Source organism: Poecilia reticulata, chromosome 7 (genome assembly GCF_904066995.2).
Source record: "Poecilia reticulata chromosome 7, P_reticulata-male-v2, whole genome shotgun sequence".
NCBI lineage: Eukaryota > Metazoa > Chordata > Actinopteri > Cyprinodontiformes > Poeciliidae > Poecilia > Poecilia reticulata.
Genome location: NC_088836.1, coordinates 30338501 through 30356193, shown reverse-complemented (window position 1 = coordinate 30356193; position 17693 = coordinate 30338501). Strand labels below are relative to the sequence as shown.

The following is a 17693-nucleotide window of genomic DNA, read 5'->3' as shown; positions in this document are numbered from 1 at the left end:
TCCTGACCAAGTTTAGCTCCATTGTGTCACTGAAGGTCATATTTTTTCAGTTCCCCTAATATTTTCCACACCGATTATTATAGCAAGTTAGAACACAAACTTAAATTGATTTTATTAGGATTTAATATAACAGAAATATATATATTAATTGTAGTTAATGTAATTAAAACCAAAAAGTACAAAGTTCAAAAAGTTGTGGCTTAAATTTGTATTCATACCCCTTTACTCTGATACTCCAACACAAAGTTCAATCAACTTAATTTCAGTATGAATCCAGCTCCTACAAACATGACTTTTATGGAACAGTGTCAAAATTTAGTCCCATTAAAGTCAAGTTGATTTTTTATATTACATTTCAGCCACAAGGTGGTTAAAGTTCTTTACATCATAAAAAAACACAATACAGTCAAAATTATTAAACATTTTGTCAAATTCCATCATTAAAATTGTCAAGCAAATACACATCAAATATGTCGGCTTTAACCTTGATATAAAGGAACTCAGCGTTTCAGCAGTTTTGTAGTTTTCTGGAAGTTTGTTCCAGATTAGAGGAGCATAAAAACTAAATGCTCTTTCTCCATTTTGGTTCTGGTTCTGCAGATGCAGATGAGACCAGAATCAGAAAACCCGAATGTTCTGGAAACTGAGCAAGTCTGAAGTGTTTTTGTCAGGTTGGCAGAAAAAATGAGGAAATTGTTGAAGGAAGAGACAACAACTATGGGAAATATTGCATGAAATATATGTCATAGAGAAGTTAGCAGGAAAAATTATTTTTTCTCATAAATTACATGTTAAAAAATTATCGTATTATGTATTTTCCAAACATGTTTCATTTTATGGTAAAATCAAGTACACTAAAAAAAGAGACTGGAGCTCTAACTTAAAATTTATTTGTTACATGTAACCAAATTAAGTTTATGTTTAATATGACGACTTAATAATATATTTTAAAAAATAATAATTTGATTACTTGTAATAAAATTAACTAAATTTTTTAAGTCGTTGGGTCTAATTTCTTTTTTCAGGTTATCTATGTTACCAGATGTTATAAAAAATATATCAAATATGACTTCAAGGAAATGTGACCTTTTAATATAATGCCTTCAAATTGGGCCACTGTCTCTTTAAGAAACTCTTTCTGAAACTCCGCCTACATTCAGCTCAGTGGTTGCCATGGAGATTAAAGAATTTCACAAAGAGGCATGTAGGAATCAAGGCAACAATCCAGGTGTCTTATCTATAAAAACACTGTGCGCCACGGATTTCTTAACATTTTCAATGTATTTTATATATAAAATATATATAATATATTATATACAATGAACAGTTAAAAAATAAACAAGTTTGTTTGTGAAATTAGGAACCCCCCCTCTCCCCACCCAAAAAAACAACAACAACAAACAATCCAGGTATGTTTTTGATGAGAGAAAAACATAACATGATGTAAAGCTAATATATATATATATATATATATATATATATATATATATATATATATATATATATATATATATATATATATATATATATTTTATTTTTATTTTTATTTTATTTTTTTACATAATACTGCCGCTTTAAAGCACAAATAAAGAGAATGTCGTAAAAACTTGGCGTCCTAAGTGAGAGTTAAATAAGTTGGTTCCTGATCCATACTGGCTGGATCAAGGTTTTGGTAGTGGGAGTCTTCAGATCTGGATCCTAGTGCCCAGTTTTCATACGTCACCTGAAATAAAAGAAAACAAATGTCTTCTAATGCAACACTGCAGATTAATTTAGTATCTTTTTTATGTTACTATCTGGATGTCAGAATCTCTGTTTTTGGCTAATTCTGGTAAAAGTTAAACTTAACCAGATTCTGCAACCTTCATGTTACCTCTGTGTCTGACGTTCTCGTGTCTGCAGCTGAGGGGAAGAAAAGGTGAACAAATGTAGAAGAGTAAATAAAAATGTGAACAAATGCTTCCCATAAATTTAATTTGTAAAACTCTTTTGCTTGTTGGTTGCATTTAAATATGCACATTAAATAAGTCTGTAAATGGGGTTTACCATTGGCTCTCGTCCTCCATTGGTAAAGCAGAATTAGAAACACGGCCATTGAGACACCAGTCGCCGTGGCAACTCCACCGACAATCAGAGGAAGAGCTTGAAGCAAAAAACATCATTTATAATTTCAAACCCAGCTGTGAAACATAAAGAGCTAGGAAATAAATGCATTTCAGTCCATTTTAAGCTCTACAAATTGCATTGGGTTCATTTAAAGTAAAATCAGGTTGGAGTTTTTGTGAAAATCAAGTAAATAACCAAAACAACAGGTGTGATATGAAGGTAAATCACCTGATATCCTGATTTGTTTGGATGTTGCTGCTGTGGTTGAAGGACTTTCTGCAGTTTCTGGTAAAAACACAAAATAATCAGTGAAGTTTAATTTTTTTTTTTGCAAAATAAAGCTGGATGATATCTATAATGCATAAAAACTGGATTAGTGGGTGTTTGGGTTTTATTAGTGTTTTTAATCACCTCCATGCACTAAAAAGCAGGTGGTTCAAGTTAAATTAATTGGTCACAAGTAGTTGAATGAAGTTTGTTAAACTTATTTATTTACATTTGTTTAAACTTGGATGAACTTAATTTGATTACATGTGATCAATTAACTCACTGTGTAAATCTGTCAAAGCGGTGCTGGAGACTCTCTGAACCTGAAGGCTGCTGATCACTGGATTTTGTGAAGTGACTTCTGAAGAGTCCAGATTCTCAAACAGGTTCTGTGTTGTTCGTATGAAGTTCCCTTGAAACGACACAGAAATTAGTTTCCAAAGTCCATTTTGCTTAATTTTGAAAACAATCAGATATTTATCTGAATTAGTTCCACATATGGAAGTGGCACAGATTGGATTTTCTTTTGGGTGAAAAGATCAGAATTGGGCCGTTGAGTTTGCTGTAGAAAAGATGGATATGGGTCAGATGAGGACCAAAAACATGGATTTGGTGTCACATTTGCCTGCAGTGTGAACATAGCCTTTCTTTTTAGTCACTCTTAAGCTCACAGGATACTAAACTCCCAACACATTTCCACATTCACTGTCTGCAGTGTCTCATCTGAGTGGTTTGCTTCATAGATGTGATGAAATTGTGACGCAGTCAGATACACGTTAGTCACTTTGGGAGCAGCTGCTGAGTCGGCAAGCTGCTCTGACTTTGGCTCAGATTGTGTAAAAGCTGAAGCGACTCATTGCTGCCATGACATCTTTCCACTAACGATGCAGATATATGAGGTTTAGTGTCGGCCGATACAGAAAAACTGCTACATTTACATAGAATGATTTTTCTTTTTGTAAATTACAAATTTGTTTGTTAACCCAGTACAGCACACTTAAATACACCCAACAGCTGCACAAGCTTTGTCAAACATGTGAAAACAACACAATGATTTGTTCATTCAGTGCAATCATGAGTGTAACAGCCAATGTGAAATAAATAATAAAGAAACTGACAAACGATAAGTTGACTACCTTTGGTCAAACAAGTAAAAAAGCAAAACTTCTATCAAATCACACTTATGGGAACTTTGTATCTGACAGCCATCTTGGTAGGTATCCATAACTAACTGTCAAGGCAGTTGCTATGGTGTGGCTATGACAACAATGAACAAACCACAAACCTTGAATAAGCTCTGGTCTCTTTCCTATCTCACAACATGCTTACATGGCCCATATTATTTTTATTACAGCAAGTCCTTTCAAATATCTCATTTGTTTGAAACCTTAGAGCTCAATCGCTAATTTGTTTTTATTTAGTTACAAACAAACAAATTGCAACTGGGAGACAAGATGAAGCCATTGAGTGCAATAAATGTATTGTTTAAAAGTAACTTAAATGTGTATAAAAAATGTCCACATTTTATTTGACATTTTAACTAAAGCTAACTAGCTTTATTTGACTAAGCTAGTTGGCACTTGGCGCAATGCTATATAGCTCTGCATGGTGCCTGTATTGCATCTGGTGATGGAGTGAATCGTGCTGCTGTCATGATGTCTTGAGCTAAGATCATAGAGTTTGGATGTCTGTGGTAACATTGAATAAAGTGGCAACCTTTGTGCATCATGGACCTGAGCATCTGACCGGGTTGCTGTCATTCCCATTTGTTTCCACCTTGTTATAATGTCACAGTTGATGCTGGTGGGATATTTAATAGCCAAGAAAGAAGAAGGTTCCACTTTTAATGAACCTACCAGGTTCCACTTAATGACCTACCACTTAATGACTGCAGTCACTAAGTGGTAGGTTCCTAGGTGTGAAGGGGTTTGTGTAAGATACGATTAGTCAGATTTATCATGTCGGTGCTACTCTGGATTTTACGGAAGCGCATTGCTATCACGCAGGAAAAAAAAAATTCGAGCGCTATCAGGTTATAACGTGATACGTATCTTGTTAAAACGTGATACATATCACGTTATAACGTGATACGTATCTTGTTAAAACGTGATATATCTTGTTAAAACGTGATAGTTATCCTGTTAAAACGTGATGAGGCTCAGATGTATTTGCTGAATATTTTCTGTTCAGATTTATTTATTTTTTAACAGTACACTTGCTGAACAACGGCAACGGCTGTTCGTAACCAAGCAACCGAAATCAACAGAAGGCTACATAGTGGCAAAAGACAAAACTAGATCCTGTTAAGCCTTCTTCAAAATAAAAGACTTCCTCTCAAGTTAAAATGCATCCCTGTAAGCCACAACAGCCAAACAGAAAGGCAGGTGCTCTAGGACAAAAAAATGAAAGAAAACAGAAGGCAAAAATAATAGCAAATATTGTAAATGTGATAGTTAATTTATAATGCATTCCAGATACGAAAAGGCTTTTAAATCTCTCATGTTTGAAGTTTCACAATTCAGATAAAGGTTTCACAAATCACAAACTAGGTTTGAAATATTCTGCCACTGGCATAGAATAATCTACTCCAGATTTGAAGTGTCGATGTATGTTTGTTTTTAAAGCATATCAGGTGATTTCTTAACACTTTCATGTTAAATCTAATTCCATGATTAGTTACTTATTTACAGGGCTGCACAATGATGTAGTTGGTAGAGCTAATGCCTTGCAGCAAAAAGGTTCTGGGTTCGATTCCTGGCACGGGTCTTTCTGCATGGAGTTTGCATGTTCTCCCTGTGCATGCGTGGGTTTTCTCCGGGTACTCCGGTTTCCTCCCACAGTCCAAAAACATGACTGTCAGGTTAAATGGCCACTCCAAATTGTCCCTAGGTGTGTGTGTGTGTGTGTGTGTATCTCTTTGTTGCCCTGCGACAGACTGGCGACCTGTCCAGGGTGTACCTCGTCTCTCGCCCAGAATGTCAGCTGGAGATAGGCACCAACACCCCTCCCGATCCCACTAACGTACAAGGGTGTAAAGAAAATGGACGGAGTTACTTAATTACAGTCATATGTTAAGTATAATTTAAATGCTCATTATTATTTACTGAATGTAACTTGATTGTACATAATTACAAAAAGGTGATGTGAAAAATAATTAAATTCAAAGCTTTATTTATGATTTATTTTGACAAAAGGGAAGAGAGAGGAAGTCTTTTATTTTGAAGAATGCTTAACAGGATCAAATTTTTTGTCTTTTGCCACTATCTAGCCTTCTGTTTATTTTGGTTGCTTGGTTACGAACAGCCGTTGCCGTTATGCACCTATTGTACTGTTCAATAAAAATGTTTTACAGAAAATGTTCAGCAAATACATCTGAGCCTCCGTTCTAATTGCTCTTTAGCCATTTCCCGAATCAGAAGCTGCAATCGAAAGCCAACTCCAGCTTCGATCCAGACAGTCAGGAACGCCGCCACAGCTAGAGAACCAAACTGACGTTTCCTTCTGTCCAGCCCCGTTCTGTGTAGGATCCTGCTCAGAGTAGCATGCTGTTAATGGTTTTAACCACAGTGCAAAGCAGCATCCATATCCGTGTAGACCAAACATGAAGGGAAACCTGACCAATTCATGTTAGCCACTGTAATAGCCTAGCATAATACCGCCACTTCCTGGACATAGAATTATCACGTTTTAACAAGATACGTATCACGTTTTAACAAGATACATATCACGTTTTAACAAGATACTATCACGTTTTAACAAGATAACTATCACGTTTTAACAAGATACGTATCACGTTTTAACAAGATACATATCACGTTTTAACAAGATACGTATCACGTTTTAACAAGATAACTATCACGTTTTAACAAGATACGTATCACGTTTTAACAAGATACGTATCACGTTTTAACAAGATAACTATCACGTTTTAACAAGATAGTATCACGTTTTAACAAGATAGTATCACGTTAGTCCCACAATGTAATATGTTCCAGAAAAAATAGTCCCCACAATGCATCAAATACAGGATACACACCCACACAAAACAGGCTTCTACTAGCTTTGACCTGAACCAGTGATGTCACTCATTCTCTTGACAGTGATGTCACTCATTGTCTGTGACATCACTGACATCACTCCCTTTATTCCAAAATTCCAGAGCAACTCATTTGTTCTACAAGCGAACAAAGTTTGAAGTCCTGCTGATTTATTCTGTTTTTATAAACACAAATTCATTTAAAACATGGCATACAGTGGCTGTTATCAATGTAGGGATGAAGATCAGTCTAGCCTGTCGACAGACCGAAGTTCTGAGCCCACGACCCCCGATGAATTGGAGATGGAAAACAACGAACTCCGGCAGTTGGTGGAGGATCTCCGACGGACCATCGAGTGCTCCAAACCTGGTAGGAGATCCAGGCAATCGGTCTTACGAGCTAACTGTGACATGTTAGCAAGTGAGAACGATGCACTAAGAGCTCAAATCATGTGTTTTCGTGTAGAGCTGGAAAGAACACAGCTCAGACATGAGGACATGAGAGCTGAAGTGCGTTACCTGGAAGAAGCTCGACTGGCTCTGAAAAACAGACTCATGAGGCTTCGGAAGAATTTGAAAAGGGCATATCTGTGCACTCAAAGGCGATCCGAAGACCTGCAGAGTCTTTCAGAGGAGTTGGGCGATATCCGGAGCCAGTTTATCAGAGACTGTGAGGAAATTGACTACCTTAGACAGCAAAACAAGACTTTAATGTCTGAAAGTGTTGGGCTGAGGGAAAGATTGACTCGACAGCCGTCTGAGGAGCACCAGGAGATCCAGGGACCAGATTCAGCTCTCGGAAAGGTCTGCAAAAAGGTAGGTACAGTTTTCAGAACCATGTACCGAACAGGTACTCTGAGGTACTGGATACCAGAATGGATGCACTAAATCCATGCTGGTATCCCTCGGGTTGTTCTGGTTAAACTGGCCACCTTGCTGAAACTGGTTCCAGAGAAACAGGTCACTTTGCTGATGCTGATTCCAGAGAAACGGGTCGCTTAGCTGATCCTGGTTCTAGGGAATCAGGTCGCTTAGCTGATACTGATTCCAGAGAATAAGGTCACTAAGCTGATCTTGGTTCTAGGGAATCAGGTCACTAAGCTGATCCTGGTTCTAGGGAATCAGGTCACTTAGCTGATACTGATTCCAGAGAATCAGGTCACTTAGCTGATCCTGGTTCTAGGGAATCGGGCCACTAAGCTGATCCTGGTTCTAGGGAATCAGGTCGCTTAGCTGATGCTGGTTCCAAAGAATCAGGTCGCTAAGCTGATCCTGGTTCTAGGGAATCGGGCCACTAAGCTGATCCTGGTTCTAGGGAATCGGGTCGCTTAGCTGATGCTGGTTCCAGAGAATCAGGTCGCTAAGCTGATCCTGGTTCTAGGGAATCGGGTCGCTTAGCTGATGCTGGTTCCAGAGAATCAGGTCGCTAAGCTGATCCTGGTTCTAGGGAATCGGGTCGCTTAGCTGATGCTGGTTCCAGAGAATCAGGTCGCTAAGCTGATCCTGGTTCTAGGGAATCGGGTCGCTTAGCTGATGCTGGTTCCAGAGAATCAGGTCGCTAAGCTGATCCTGGTTCTAGGGAATCGGGTCGCTTAGCTGATACTGATTCCAGAGAATCGGGTCACTAAGCTGATCCTGGTTCTAGGGAATCGGTTCGCTTAGCTGACACTGGTTCTTGTGCCACCCAACGGATGTGGAGAGACGTCAGTTTTCTGCTCCATGATTCACTAAACGTCCGCCAGCAGTGCTACTGATCTTTAACAGCTACCGATTTTTAACAGCTACTGATTTTTAACAGCTACTGATTTTTAACAACTACTGATTTTTAACAACTATTGATCTTAGGCAGGATTTTCTTACCCAACCAAAAAAACATTCACACATTCACACATTCACACGTAAAAACACATACTTGTGCACAACTTTGTATATCATGCCTTCACTCACAAACACACTTAGTATAATTAAATTCTATGAAATAATTTAGTTTTCTTTAGAAATCAAATAATTATTTGCATAAGTTTACTCCCTAAACTCTTCCTAATATCTAATACATTAACCTTTTCCTTAATACTTTCAAACTCTCTCTTCATATATCTTCTCTCTTTTTCATATTTATGGCATTCTCATATAACATGCTCTATGGTTTCGTATTTATCACAGTAATCACATTTGCCAGTTTTATGTTTTTGAATTTTAAAAAGTGTATAATCAAGTCCTGTATGTCCAAATCTTAACCTTGTTATCACTCTTTCCTCCTTTCTATTTCTTCTTCCATTTCTCCTTTCTCCTACAATCCTCAGAATTTTATAAAACCATCTTCGTGTTTTATCTTTATCCCACTGTTTTTGCCATACTTTCATCAGTTTCTCTTTAACAATACTCTTTCCTTCAGATTTACTTATTTTAACTGTAAATCAAATAGGACTTTTAATTGCCCTCTTTGTCATTTTATCTGGCCTCTTGTTTCCTTCTATTCCAATATGTGCTGGATCCCACACCTTCTTCTTCTTCTTCTTCTTCTTCTTGTTCTTCTTCTACTTGTTTTATGGCGGTTGGCAAACAACTTATAGGTGCATTACTGCCACCTTCCAGACTGGAGTATAGATTTGATGTTCTACCTCTATAATCTTCCCATAATACCTGACTTCCTAAGAAAACTAAAAATGCTTTTAAATACTATATCCTCAGATGACTTTTTGCAGCAAATGTTTAATATCTAATTTATTTTTATTTCTATTTAACTCTCTGATTAACACCTCTCTTTCCCGACTATACTTATTACATTCTAGAAAAATATGCTGCATTGTTTCTGACTCTCCACAGTAACTACACAAACCTGTACTATGTTTGTTAATTATTTTCATAGTACTATTTAGTACTATGAAAGTACAAACCTTAATCTTGATACAACATCCTCTTCTTTTTTATTCCTATTACTTTCCCTACATTCCCCTACTTTCTTTGAATGCTATAATAAAATCTTGCCTTTTCTTCTCTATCCCATAGTTCCTGCCATTTCTGTATTTTACTTATACTTTTAACCTGATTTGCTGCACTCTTAGCAAATTTATCCGCCAACTCATTTCCTACTATTCCAATATGAGCAGGAATCCAAATCAACTTAACCCGGGATCCATATTTTTTAATCCTAAAAATTGATTAATATCCAATATGACGTCTTGTTTCTTAAATCTGTTCTAAAATACTTATTAATGCACTACTTGAATCTGAACAAATCAATATTTCCTTCTTTCTTGTTTCCTCACTCTATTCTAGAGCCATTAATATAGCCATTAACTCACCTGTGTAAACGGTCAATCTATCTGTTACTCTTTTATTTTTCATAATACTTAAGTCCGGAATTATAAATGCTATTCCAATTTTATCATTTATCATTTTAGAAACATCTGTATATACTTGTAAATACTCAGCATATTCTTTCTTTATATACCTTTCCATCTTCTTTTATATATTTGTCTGCCTTTTTCCAATAAGCTTAAATCAACTTCAGCTTTTCCACTTAACCAAGGTGGAGTATCAGGAATATTCACCACAGGACTAATTAAATAATGATTTATTCCTATCTCACTTATCTCATTATTAATAATCCATCCAAAACTATTAATTTTCTTATTTTTAACTGTTTCTTGACAAGGTTGTAACATAACATTTGGAGGATAATTTTCCTTATGTCCTTTAACATTTGCCTAATAATGTATGGCTGCCGAACCAAACACTCCTGTCAAACAAATGTTAAAACATGCCTTGAATTGTGACCAACTGACTAATTGTCAGCACCAATTCATGCTTTTACATGACACACTATAGCCTCTATTATATTTTAAAGTAATATACAATATTTTAAATAATTTTAATATTAAATAATTTGGTTTTCTTTACTCAGAATCACTTTGAAATCTTTCTACTGTATAGATGAGAAACAGTCATTTGTTTTCTATTTTAAGTCATTTTCCTTTTTTTTGTTTTCCATTTTAAGAGACAGGTAAATTCTAGATGTGTTTCAGTTATTGGTGTGAAACTGTGGAATGAATTTAATGATGATTTTAAGTTATATCCTTTATGTGGGCAATATGCCAAAATAAAGTGATTGATTGATGAATTGATTTTTTAGGATTTATTTTTTCAAAATTGAGGGTTTTTCTTCCAGGTCATGTGACATGTTGACTCAAAACCACTTTGAAATAATTCTACTAGTCTGTATAGAAGATGCAGTCATTTGTTTTCCATTTTAACCCTTGTATGTCGAAATGGGGTCCAACCGACCCCACATACGTAAAACCTGTCATTTTCCATAGACCTCTATGTTTGCCTCAGTCCTCGCATGCACAAGGGTTACTATTTTTAAAAAAAAACAAATTGTCAAAATTTAGTATTTTTCTTCAATAGCTTCCAAGTCATGTGACCTATTGACCCAGAACCCGTGTGAAATTGTTCTAGTATCCCGTATAGATGAGGCACAGTCATTTGTTTTCCATTTTAATGCTTTTTAAAAAATGTTTTAGCTATTTTCTTTGTCAAAATGTAGTATTTTTCTGAAAGCTTCCAAGACATGTGTCCTATTGATTCTAAATTAGTGTGAATTGTGTTAAATCTTCTGCTAAATGCCAACAATATTAACTATTCAGTGTGAGTGTTTGGCTTTGAACCAACATTGTTTAAGTTTAGAGAGAAACTCACCTTCAATAACTCTGATCTCCAATATTTCCTCATATACCTCAGACAGCGATGACCCGGCTACTCCGCACCTGTACCGTCCAGAATCGGACATTTTCAGCTCTCTGATGGTCACCTGCAGATTTCCATTACGATATCTGAGGTGGAAACTCCCATTTTGAGCATCCGCTGACTTCGTTTTGATGATGATGTTGTTGTGTTTACATTCCTCTCTGCATAAATATCGTCTGCCGCCTCCAACCAGAGTGAACGGAAACTCAAAGGAGACGTTTTGTCCTTCGGTTGCTGTGTAAACGGGAAATCCTGCTGCTGTGTTACTGAGAAAAGATGCTCCTGGAAAACAAAGATTTAAAAGAGTCAGTGTTTTATGCATCCCTTTGAGTAGATAACTGCACCTAGATGTGCTTTTAGTGCATGTTATGAGATCTGCAGGCCTCCAAAATGTCTTGAATTTATGTGGAAAAAGCTGTAAAGTTTGGCTTTGACCATATTAGGTCATGTGTCCAGGAACTTTGACGCTATGGCTTAAAAATCAAATCTCTGACTTTTCATACCTTCTATATTAAGGTAAAAAATTTACAATAATAAAGTCAAAATAGGTCAAATAAAATGGTCATAATATTAGTAGAATAAAGTTGTAACATTACAACTATTCTTGTTATGATTATTCTCATATTATGTCGCTTTTATTCTCATAATTTTATTATTTTAATTTCCAGAGTAACTCATACATATTAGATCCAATTTTAATTATTTTTTTCTAACAAAGAAATTACAAATGACAAAAAAATATTTTCAAAAAGTAACTTATCATCCCTTCTGTAAGGCTGTATGACGGCCAGGCTATGAGAGTTTTTTTCTAATTAAAAGAAAATAGTCATAATATTATTTTACCAGAGGAACGTCTTAAAATTATGAAACAAAAAGATGTTTTAATGATTTTTACCTTTCTTTGAAACAGACTCAGTTGTTTATACAATAATTTCAAAGCTGTTCCTGATGATAATTTGATGTTAATGTATTAAAAGACAAAGTATTTCCTTATGTATAAATCTGACACCAGTAGACGATTCCTCATTTACATTTTTTGTCTGTTTTTGTGTTGGAGTTCTGATAAAACTACGAATTCATTCTCCTGAATATTGCGACTTATTCCCATATTATTTCAACTTTATTCTCGTAATTAAAAATTTTTCCATTGTAGAATTGACCTGAATTAAAAATATAAATAACAGAAGAAGTGAAACACACTTGTTAAATAATAAGTAGGGAAGAATAGTATGTAGTGAATACAAAGAGGAAGCAGGAAGAAAAAAGTAAAGATTTAATCAATAAAGTTTTGTAGGAACTTTACTTTTACTGTGTGGTTTAGACATGAAAATCTGACACATCTGGCAAGCAGGTAAAGACATTGAATTATTAATTATATATGTTATATTTAAAAAAATTTGAGAAGAAAGAAGAAGAATCGCTAAACAATCCAAACATTTCTCAACAAAAGAGAGCTAAATAATCCACAACAGACATAAAAATATTGAAAAAGACCAAAACCAGCTCCGTGGCTGAATGATAATAAATAAACTTTGAATATTGTTTAAGAAAAGACATGAGTATAGTTAGATTTAGCCTTTAAGTCTAATTTTTATTAGAATCTCTTAGTTTTTCTTGGTTATAAAATCTCAGTGTCAGTTTAGTCAGACACTTTTTTTTTTACTTATTTCTTAAAAATACAGCCTAAAACCATTTCTTCATTATTCTTCCAGACAAAATACAGATTAATTCAAACGACTGAAGTGAAAAAATAATTTACATGGTTGTGAATTTGTCATGTGCTGCAGAGACAATAAAATAAACATGTAAACAATAATGAAATCTTTCCCACCTGTCAGGAAGCAGAAGAGCAGAGTTTGTTGTTTCTTCATTCTGAATCCTAAAAAGTCCAAACTGCCTGATGGGTTTGTGTTTTTGTTCTCCTCTCTTCCTCCGTCACTTTCATGCAGACGCTGGTTGTTTCATTAGCAGATGATGCTAATGCTAATGCTAACCTCCCCGTCACTTCTTTTTTTTCTCTTTTTTATCCTCTGACTCATCCAGATGATGTTTAATGTGCGATGAGATTTTCTGCTAATGTTTGCAATTTTAGTTGCTACTCAAAAATGATAGAAACACAAACAAAACAAAATTTGGACTAATTTTAAATCGTCTGTTATGTTTTCGTTGTATTTTTTTACTGATATAAATTGCTTCAGTTGAAACTGTTCAAGCGAGTTGTTCCTATATAGTGTAAATACTTTTGAATAATTTTAACGGTTGAAAATTTGACCACATTTTATTTTTTGGGAGGGTTGAACAGAAACAGTCATGCTAATAATTTAAGGATTTAAATCTTATTCACAATCAATAATTAAAAAAATAATTCCCTTAAGAAATACTCAAACCTCTCCAACATCTGGTCAACAATACGGTATAAAATAGTTTTGACTTTTTTCTACTGTATTTTATTTCAAAATAAAAGCCTCTCTCTGAAACCAGAGGGAAAAAACAGTCAAGAGACAAGAAAGTGTTTAAACCAGGATGTCTATAAACATGTATTCTGAAGATATTAGTTGCGTAAGTGATAAATTTACATCATAATCAATTTTAATTATTAAATGAATAAATAACGCTGAAGATTTGTGTTATAGATTAATTTTGAGCATGCGTGCAACTGATAGATTTGTAGTTGTAGTTCCAGCAGTCATCCAGCAGATGGCGGTGTTTGCTGGGTTTGTTTGCGCTGTTTGAACCACTGACTGACTGGCAATGTCACAAATATGACAACAAAAATAATGTAGATATGAACAGTGATCAAAAATAATTTATTCTTTCACTATTTTTAAGGTACAGAGGAACATCTGAGCTTCAGCTCTAGCTGTTTACAGTGTTTGAAACAAGTTAGTGCAGTTTCACATTTATGAGGCACTTTTGTAATTCCTGGTTGAAAACTTGATGTTTCCACGAAGGAAAATCAATAGTTTGGTCATTTATTCAACTAAATCTTTCATAAAATCAATGAATGAGACTATCAAATATATATTACATCATCAGGTGTTTCAATCTGTTTAGTTCCCAGGAGTTTACTTCCATTTTTAACATTTTAAATAAACAATTAGTGTAAATAATTTACATGTTTATTATGTTTACAGCTCATTTGACCCCTTCCGTCACTTTTTTATTATTATTTTCAGGGTCAGGAAGAGTTATTAGACACTTTTATGTTGGTTTCTGTAATGTTTGTGTTCTTAACTTGAGTTAGCTTCAGTTCCTCTTTTTTATTTTAAACACTATTTATTCTTGTGGTTTGACAGTTAGCATCTCTTCTTAGATGTCCTTTGTTTACCTTTTCATTTTTATTTTATTAAAAGCTAAATATATTCCAGGTTTTGAATGACATGATTTCCACTGAACACGGTAAGTTCCTTGTTACGTTTTATTGGTTGTCTGTTATTTATTTACTATTTTATTTTCCTCATTCAGCTCATTGTGGTCTTTTAGGTTTTTCTCTGAAAGTCTTTACTGAACACAACAATGTGTTTTAGGATGTTAAGTATTTTTAGTTTAATCTCACAATTCACAAAGCAACAACATCAACCATTAAAGAATATGAAAAATACACACATATTTCATTAAAAAAAAGTCAGAACAGAATTTAAACTGCCTAAAAATCTGGTTCAATTCAAACTCTGCATAAAGAGCAAAATCTTCTGTTGCTTTTAAGGTAAATTTCCTCAACTGAAGAATGAATTTCCTCTGGTTTTGTGACTCTGGCCTCACCAGTTACCATCTCATTCCTCAAACCTTTTTAAGCTTCTTTGACCTTTTGAACCTTGAGTAGCTGCTTCCTCCGAGAACTACTGCATTGTCATAATGAGACGTGCTGCTTAGGGCCAGACACTGACATTTGCTCTACACGTCACTGCAGACAGTTACCAAAATTTGATCTTAGTCAAGTTTTTTATCAGGAAGATGAATTATGTAACTTCCTGGACCTGAAACAGCAGCAAAGTTGACTGTTGCTGACAAGTGGGTGAGAATTTCCTTTCACTTCTCCTGAAAGAATCATTTATATTTAAGAAATGGATTAGGTCCCAATACCAAACCTTGTGACAAGTGGGTGAGAATTTCCTTTCACTTCTCCTGAAAGAATCATTTATATTTAAGAAATGGATTAGGTCCCAATACCAAACCTTGTGGCATCCCATAAGTTAATTAGAAGCAGACATTATCTGATTTACATAAAATGCTAAAGTAATTTTAAAATTGTTCCAGATAATCCAAATAAATCTCTATAATTTGATGAAGAATCCTTCTTTTCATCATCCTGTGGGTTTTAAATATTTTGTATTTTCTGTTTTATAAGTAGAGAAAAATCACATTAAATTACATTTCTGAAGTTGAAATCAGTAAAATTAACAGATTAAAAAACCCAAAACGTCCATTTATGGATTGTTACTACCCACTTATTGTCGCAGGATTACATTAGTTATGTTTCATTTACCAAAGTTTTTAGTGTGTGGAGGATAAAAACTACTGTATGTTTTACTTATCTAGCCTGGTGCTGCATGTTTCCTCCTGAAAATGAACAAATGAAATGAACATGTCTTGGATTTGTTGAATGCAAACCCTTTAAATCAACAAGGAACAAGTTCTAGTTTTAAAACATGGGAAAATGTATTGTTATAAGTGAAATAACCAGTGGAACTGATATTCTTCATCAAGATTAAGGATTTATTGACTTAAAACAAGCTCTTCTATCTTACTGAAATGTTACTTGTAAGTTAGTTTTGTCTTATTTCAAGTGTTCTAAGATATTTGTACCAGAAACTAGACAAAAATGCTTGGTAAGATTTTATGTTTTTGCCGTGTATTTTTGTATTGCTCATATCTGTTGTTAGCATGCTATACCTATTTTTATTTTGTTATTATTATTACTTGATTTTTCACCAGCCTGGTTTTCGAAATCTTATTTGCTGGCACTAGATTGAAAGTAACTCTGTGGTTTTAAACATCTCAGGTTGTGGCTGTGTGTTGGTTTGTTTGGAGAAAAATAGTTTAAAATTAACATGAAACTATACAAACTAAACCCAAACTGCCCACTTCTCTTCTACACCTTTGCTTTGTGGTAAAAACAAACTTCCTCCTGCTTGCTAAAGTTGAACAGTTTCTTTTCGTGTCATTTCTTCTGTATCTGATAGACGTTTATTCAAGGAACTGATGCAGTTGTTGGGGTTTTGCTACAGCTTTGGTGAAGATCAATTCAGAGAGAATAATTATCCTTCTTGAACTGTGGGAGGAAACCCGGAGTACCCAGAGAAAACACCTGCATGCATGAGGAGAACGTATAAACTTGATTCAACAGCTGCTGTAAAACAACTTCTGGAAACATTTTAGCCTCATTTTGTTCTGCTAAAAGTTCAAAACAAAATGAATGAAAATGGTTTCAGTTGCTGTAGCAGTTCTCACTTCTAGACATAAAAATAGAGAAATGAGACTATTATTCTATTTATTATGCTAGAATAAGCTATTATGTTTCTTTACAGTAGAATGTTAAGTTATGCACTGAATGAGAAATATTGTTTTTGCATAAAAAAACAACCTTAATTCGACTTACATATTCAGCTCTTGAAAAAATTAAGAGCCCATTGAACTGAACCCCATTAAAAACCTGATGGTTATTCCACCAAATATTCATTTCTGAGTTAAAACATTAGTATTGTTGTTTCTACATGAATATGAACTTGTTTTCTTTGCATTGTTTCAGGTTTGGAAGCTCTGCATCTTTTTTGTTATTTTGACCATTTTTCATTTTCTGCAAATAAATGCAACATTTTTGCTTGGAATTTCAGAGACATGTTGTCAGTAGTTCCTATAATAAAAGAACAAAATTCATTTTACTCAAATATATACTTATAAAAAGTGAAATCAGAGGGATTGATTATTTTTAATTTTTTCCAGAGCTCTATATTTAATTTAATTAATTAAATTAAGAACAAGGCACAGTAACATTTTTGTAATTTTGTTATTCAAAAGGTTATTTTTCATCTGTTGTCCCTTAACAATTAGTAATTTGTTACTGAAAACAAACAAAAGTTATATAAGCAACATTAAAATGACTTAAATACACAAATGTTGTCAATAAATACAATCAAGACAAACAAAAACTAAGGAAACTACAACACAACTATTTAAAAAATAAATAAATAAAGTAACTCCATCTAGTTGGTAAAATACAAGTGGTCTCGTGTTATAAACCAATAATTTATTTGTTTTTAAATATAAGTTGGTATTATTTAAGCTGTGTTACATTTATGTCAGAGATTTGGAGAACCAGAGTTTGATTTGCTGGTCTAGTTAAAGTTTCTGACGTTTGTTCACAAAACTGACCTTTTAGATATCAATGATTGCAGGTCTGATTAAATAAATCATTCTGTGATTGAATATGTTGTTTCTATTAATAACATTTAGAGTTACACAAACCAAACAGTTCCTGTCATTAGATTTTATCTCTGCGGTGAATAAAAACGAGACGGGAATAAACTTTGAGTGT

At 34.3% G+C, this 17693-nt stretch overlaps 1 protein-coding gene across 2 annotated transcripts; it reads right to left on the bottom strand.

Moving 5' to 3' along the window:
- Positions 1 to 1555: 1555 nt before the first annotated feature.
- LOC108166418 (uncharacterized) lies at positions 1556 to 13465 on the bottom strand. 2 transcript variants are annotated; one of them, XM_081608509.1, is made up of 6 exons: positions 12990 to 13465; positions 11111 to 11440; positions 2335 to 2391; positions 2047 to 2142; positions 1874 to 1902; positions 1556 to 1723 (listed from the first exon to the last, which is right to left on the bottom strand). In XM_081608509.1, exons 1-6 carry the CDS (start codon positions 13027 to 13029, stop codon positions 1616 to 1618), a joined length of 660 nt encoding a protein of 219 aa, XP_081464635.1. In that variant the 5' UTR covers positions 13030 to 13465; the 3' UTR covers positions 1556 to 1615. The 2 variants fall into 2 exon arrangements, 1 of the variants encoding a protein (XP_081464635.1); XR_001776772.2 differs by lacking the exons at positions 11111 to 11440; positions 12990 to 13465 and adding an exon at positions 2657 to 3784.
- Positions 13466 to 17693: the final 4228 nt, after the last annotated feature.